Source organism: Callionymus lyra, chromosome 12, assembly GCF_982586985.1.
Source record: "Callionymus lyra chromosome 12, fCalLyr1.hap1.1, whole genome shotgun sequence".
In the NCBI taxonomy this organism is placed as follows: Eukaryota; Metazoa; Chordata; class Actinopteri; order Syngnathiformes; family Callionymidae; genus Callionymus; species Callionymus lyra.
The window spans coordinates 320371-326793 of NC_141829.1; the positions used below are offsets into that span (position 1 = coordinate 320371).

General features: G+C 43.3%; 1 protein-coding gene across 1 annotated transcript; it reads right to left on the bottom strand.

Annotated features, from left to right (window-relative positions):
* Window positions 1-4215: 4215 nt before the first annotated feature.
* On the bottom strand, window positions 4216-6205 carry LOC148067944 (histamine N-methyltransferase-like). Its single transcript, XM_087804067.1, has 6 exons — window positions 5979-6205; window positions 5534-5586; window positions 5051-5158; window positions 4865-4995; window positions 4702-4795; window positions 4216-4648 (listed from the first exon to the last, which is right to left on the bottom strand). The coding sequence occupies exons 1-6, from the start codon at window positions 6104-6106 to the stop codon at window positions 4296-4298; spliced, it is 867 nt and encodes a 288-aa protein (XP_087660193.1). The 5' UTR covers window positions 6107-6205; the 3' UTR covers window positions 4216-4295.
* Between the last annotated feature and the right edge of the window lie 218 nt (window positions 6206-6423).

A 6423-nucleotide genomic window follows, 5' to 3' on the forward strand; every position in this document is an offset into this window, starting at 1 on the left:
AATAATATTAATATTAATATTAATAATAATAACAATAACAGAATCCGATCTGAGGCTCAGTTCTGGCTCCGGCTGTGAAAACGATGTCGACCTCGAGCTCATCTGACGACACGAGAACTTTGTCTGAGGAAACATGAAGGTCTGAGGAAACATGAAGGTCTGAGGAAACATGAAGGTCTGAGGAAACATGAAGGTCTGAGGAAACATGAACGTCTGAGGAAACATGAAGGTCTGAGGAAACATGAACGTCTGAGGAAACATGAAGGTCTGAGGAAACATGAAGGTCTGAGGAAACATGAAGGTCTGAGGAAACATGAACGTCTGAGGAAACATGAAGGTCTGAGGAAACATGAACGTCTGAGGAAACATGAAGGTCTGAGGAAACATGAAGGTCTGAGGAAACATGAAGGTCTGAGGAAACATGAACGTCTGAGGAAACATGAAGGTCTGAGGAAACATGAAGGTCTGAGGAAACATGAAGGTCTGAGGAAACATGAAGGTCTGAGGAAACATGAATGTCTGAGGAAACATGAAGGTCTGAGGAAACATGAAGGTCTGAGGAAACATGAAGGTCTGAGGAAACATGAACGTCTGAGGAAACATGAAGGTCTGAGGAAACATGAACGTCTGAGGAAACATGAAGGTCTGAGGAAACATGAAGGTCTGAGGAAACATGAACGTCTGAGGAAACATGAAGGTCTGAGGAAACATGAAGGTCTGAGGAAACATGAAGGTCTGAGGAAACATGAAGGTCTGAGGAAACATGAAGGTCTGAGGAAACATGAAGGTCTGAGGAAACATGAAGGTCTGAGGAAACATGAACGTCTGAGGAAACATGAAGGTCTGAGGAAACATGAAGGTCTGAGGAAACATGAAGGTCTGAGGAAACATGAACGTCTGAGGAAACATGAAGGTCTGAGGAAACATGAAGGTCTGAGGAAACATGAAGGTCTGAGGAAACATGAAGGTCTGAGGAAACATGAAGGTCTGAGGAAACATGAAGGTCTGAGGAAACATGAACGTCTGAGGAAACAGGAAGGTCTGAGGAAACATGAAGGTCTGAGGAAACATGAACGTCTGAGGAAACATGAAGGTCTGAGGAAACATGAACGTCTGAGGAAACATGAAGGTCTGAGGAAACATGAAGGTCTGAGGAAACATGAACGTCTGAGGAAACATGAAGGTCTGAGGAAACATGAAGGTCTGAGGAAACATGAAGGTCTGAGGAAACATGAAGGTCTGAGGAAACATGAACGTCTGAGGAAACATGAACGTCTGAGGAAACATGAAGGTCTGAGGAAACATGAAGGTCTGAGGAAACATGAAGGTCTGAGGAAACATGAAGGTCTGAGGAAACATGAAGGTCTGAGGAAACATATAGGTCTGAGGAAACATGAAGGTCTGAGGAAACATGAACGTCTGAAGAAACATGAAGGTCTGAGGAAACATGAAGGTCTGAGGAAACATGAAGGTCTGAGGAAACATGAAGGTCTGAGGAAACATGAAGGTCTGAGGAAACATGAAGGTCTGAGGAAACATGAAGGTCTGAGGAAACATGAACGTCTGAGGAAACATGAACGTCTGAGGAAACATGAAGGTCTGAGGAAACATGAAGGTCTGAGGAAACATGAACGTCTGAGGAAACATGAACGTCTGAGGAAACATGAAGGTCTGAGGAAACATGAAGGTCTGAGGAAACATGAAGGTCTGAGGAAACATGAACGTCTGAGGAAACATGAAGGTGGAAGGACAATAATAACAACATCATCAACAACAACAATAATAACAACAACAACAATAATAACAACATCATCAACAACAACAACAACAATAATAACAACATCATCAACAACAATAATAACAACAACAACAATAATAACAACATCATCAACAACAACAACAATAATAATAACAACATCATCAACAACAACAACAACAATAATAACAACAACAACAACAATAATAACAACATCAACAACAACAATAATAACAACATCATCAACAACAATAACAACATCAACAACAACAACAACAATAATAACAACATCATCAACAACAACAATAACAACATCATCAACAACAACAACAATAATAACAACATCATCAACAACAACAACAATAATAACAACATCATCAACAACAATAACAACATCAACAACAACAACAATAATAACAACATCATCAACAACAACAACAATAATAACAACATCATCAACAACAACAACAATAATAACAACATCAACAATAACAACATCAACAACAATAATAACAACATCATCAACAACAATAACAACATCAACAACAACAACAATAATAACAACATCATCAACAACAACAACAACAACAACAATAATAACAACATCATCAACAACAACAACAATAATAACAACATCAACAACAACAACAACAACAATAATAATAACAACATCATCAACAACAACAACAACATCATCAACAACAACAACAACAATAATAACAACATCAACAACAACAATAATAACAACATCATCAACAACAACAACAATAATAACAACAACAACGACAACAATAACAACATCAACAACAACAACAATAATAACAACATCATCAACAACAACAATAATAAAAACATCAACAACAACAACAATAATAACAACAACAACAACAACAATAATAAAAACATCAACAACAACAACAATAATAACAACAACAACAACAATAATAACAACATCATCAACAACAATATCAAATTAAATACATTTAGAAACTAAGATTTCTCAGACATTCCAGATAAAAATGAATGAAAATGTCATTTAAGACACAAATGTATTTTTATTTGAACCAGTGAAATATTGTGTTGATTTACATTTTAATCTAATTTCATCAAAACATCAACAACAATATAATATTATTAATAAATTACGCGATTGACACGTTATTTCTGAGGAAGTCAAACTAAACAAATCTTTAGAGAAACATATGAGTTTAAAACATACTAAGAACTCATTTTAAACTAAATATGATGGAATATAATATATATATATAATATATAATATTGTGTGTGAAGCAAAACACAAACAACAACATCTGCTGAGATCCTCATTACACTGATGAGCGACTCCAGCCAGAGGCAGAGATCGAGGTCCAGATGGGCTGGAGCTCCACCACCGCTGAGCTAGTGTCTACGTTCTTAAAAGACACCTGCTCCACATCTGACTCCAAACACCGAGTCGCTCATCGTCGACAGTCGGTGACGATTCAACCAGAAACAAACTCTTCGTGGCTCGATTCTCTGAGAAGGTTCTGGTCCAGGACTGGGTTCTGAAGCGGTTCCGAGTCTAAAGAGACTTTCTGGAGTATTTTTCAATGACAAGTCAATGAACGAAGGAGCTTCTGCACTGGAACATCTCGACGGAGAACACAGCAGTGAACGTGTGGAAATACAAGGTCGAGGCAAGAGCGCCATCTGTCGGTGACTCATAATAAACCTGGTGTCGTTTTAATGATAGGAATGATTGCACTGCCCTCTAGTGGACGAGTGGCGCAGAGAGCCCTGAGGCTGAAAGAAGAGGTTGAGAATGAAGGGAGAGAAAGTAAAAGACAAGAATCATTCCATTGACCTTGAAATAAAACAACTGGAACCTTCTAATGTCTCAGGAGGGTTTCCATGATGTCTATCAAAGAAACAGTGTCTTTGAAAGTGACAGAACTGTGGTGTAAAATTATGTTATTTATTAAAGCATCAAGTTGTTAGCATGCTAATGCTACATGTGAGAAAGTGTAGGGATGAGGCAGAAGGTCACGAGTGAAGGTCAAACAGATGTGATGATGAGTGATTGACAGCAGGACGTGATTGACAGCAGGACGTGATTGACAGCAGGATGTGATGTACAGCAGCAGGACGTGATTGACAGCATCAGGACATGATTGACAGCAGGATGTGATTGACAGCATCAGGACATGATTGACAGCAGGATGTGATTGACAGCAGCAGGACGTGTTTGACAGCAGGACGTGATTGACAGCATCAGACAGCAGGATGTGATTGACAGCAGCAGGACGTGATTGACAGCAGGACGTGATTGACAGCAGCAGGACGTGATTGACAGCAGGACGTGATTGACAGCAGGACGTGATTGACAGCAGCAGGACGTGATTGACAGCAGGACGTGATTGACAGCAGGACGTGATTGACAGCAGGACGTGATGGAACGAATGAAAGAACGATTCCTGACGTCAAAGATTTTTATTTTTTACTTATTGTGTCGACATCGCGGTCGCTTCTGTGAACCAGCAGCTGTCAATCATTTGACACATCAAGGGTGGACGAGGATCAGCCGGAGGTCACTGTTGAAGAGGATCTTTCCGTCGCTCTCGCTGCTGCAGCGCCGGCGAAGGACGTCCAAGATGGCGGCTCTGGTCTCGGGGCTGAAGGACTGATGGAAGTCGTCTCTGGCCGTCATGAAGTTGAGGAGACGGCGTCCGGTGTCGCTGCTCGGGTCGAAGCACTCGGAGATGTCGAAGCTGTTGGTCACCACGTGATCCTGGTGCTTCATCCCCAGCTTGTCCAGACACGCCACGATGTCCTGGGACGAGCGGTACTTGGTGATGGCGCCGCCCCAGAGCTCCTTGGAGAAGGTGGTCCACAGAGTGTCCCAGCCGCCGCTTCCTGTGGACACAGCGTGAGATGGTCTGCATTCAAGGAGACGCCGAGACAAGAACCTGCTTCCACGATGATCATGATTCTGCCTCCAGGCTTGAGGAGGCTCTGGTAGAACTTCAGAGTGTCTTCAAGGTCCTTCACATAGTAGATCATCTGCCAAACAAGTCACCCCAGTTTAGAAGACATCATCTGGTGAGATGGTGTTCCACAGACGATGCTGACCTGGATCATATGAATGAAGTCAAAGGTCTTGACCTCGGTCGCGTCTCGCTGCTGCTTCACAAAGCCCTCGCTGTGCATGATGTGCCAGTTGAAGGTCACCTGCTGCAGGTTTGAGGTCTTCTTCACCAGAGCTGCGAGAACATGCTCGTTCATCTTCGTTCTTCGCTTCATGAAGATTTGTCAAACCTTTGAAGCAGTCGGTCAGTCCACTGCTGCCCTCCACCACGTCGCTGGAGATGGACACACCTGGACAGGTGTTCTGCAGGAGAGTCAGCATCTGGACGTCCACCTCACCTGAAGGAAGGAACCATGAGAAGAACATCCATGTTTGTAAACACAATATTGGTTTCATTTGTGTCTTTTAAATGATTCTCACGCATGAGTGGCTGAAAGTTGGACCAAGTTTTTAATTCTCCAAATACTTGGAAGGTTCAAAGCAACATGAGGAGCAACAGATGCTCGGAGAAGATGAGGCGACGCTGAGTGACGGCTCACGAATAGAGGCGTTATTAACGCGTCTGTCAGGAGTCATGAGACACTCAACACTAACTTTAGCATCTGTTGGAGCATCTTGAGGTTTGAAGAACCATCTTCAGATAGATGTCGTACTATCATATATATATAGTATCTATATATCAGGATATATATTCGATATATGGATCTCAGTACCTCCACCACTGCCCACTCCCAGCACGTCCAGGCTGCTCTTCCCTCCTGACATCCTGCACGACACACATCCATCAGGCCTTCACGAGTCAAGCATGTTCTCTACAGTCAGTCACGGTTATTGTAAAGATCTCTGTAGACCAGGTCAGCAGAGAAGCAGCGACAGGAAGACACAGTTATTGTAAAGATCTCTGTAGACCAGGTCAGCAGAGAAGCAGCGACAGGAAGTCACAGTTATTGTAAAGATCTCTGTAGACCAGGTCAGCAGAGAAGCAGCGACAGGAAGTCACAGTTATTGTAAAGATCTCTGTAGACCAGGTCAGCAGAGAAGCAGCGACTCTGACGTCAGCTTGAGAAGAAGCCAAAACAAACAAGAGCACAAACAGTCAGAACGACTGCACAGAGTCCAAGAGGAAAATGAGGAAACATAGAAAAGTTGAAGCAGAACCTTCTGAACTCAGCAGGCAAGATGTTCCTCACAGCCTGGAGAATGGCCTCGTGTTCTCCGGACTTCTCCAGGTAGAACTGGAAACTGTGGACCGAGTCTCCCTCGTAGCAGGTGTGTTCAGACGCCATGTTGGTGGAGAGTCAGCAGAGTCAGAGAGGAGAACTGATGAAGAGATGTTGGAGAAGGAGGAGCTGGATAAAGAGGAGCTGGAGAAGGAGGAGCTGGAGAAGGAGGAGCTGGAGAAGGAGGAGCTGGAGAAGGAGGAGCTGGAGAAGGAGGAGCTGGAGAAGGAGGAGCTGGAGAAGGAGGAGCTGGATAAAGAGGAGCTGGAGAAGCTGGAGCTGGAGAAGGAGGAGCTGGAGAAGGAGGAGCTGGATAAAGAGGAGCTGGAGAAGCTGGAGCTGGAGAAGGAGGAGCTGGAGAAGGAGGAGCTGGAGCTGAGGGA

Bases quoted from the DNA above. Each gene is read 5' to 3' on its own strand.
- LOC148067944 (XM_087804067.1), bottom strand. From the start codon at position 6,106: ATGGCGTCTGAACACACCTGCTACGAGGGAGACTCGGTCCACAGTTTC. The intron at 5,159-5,533 runs GTACTGAGATCC...TCCTTCCTTCAG, and splicing joins GGGAGTGGGCAGTGGTGGAG to GTGAGGTGGACGTCCAGATG. The intron at 4,796-4,864 runs GTCAGCATCGTC...CTTGTTTGGCAG, and splicing joins ACTTCATTCATATGATCCAG to ATGATCTACTATGTGAAGGA.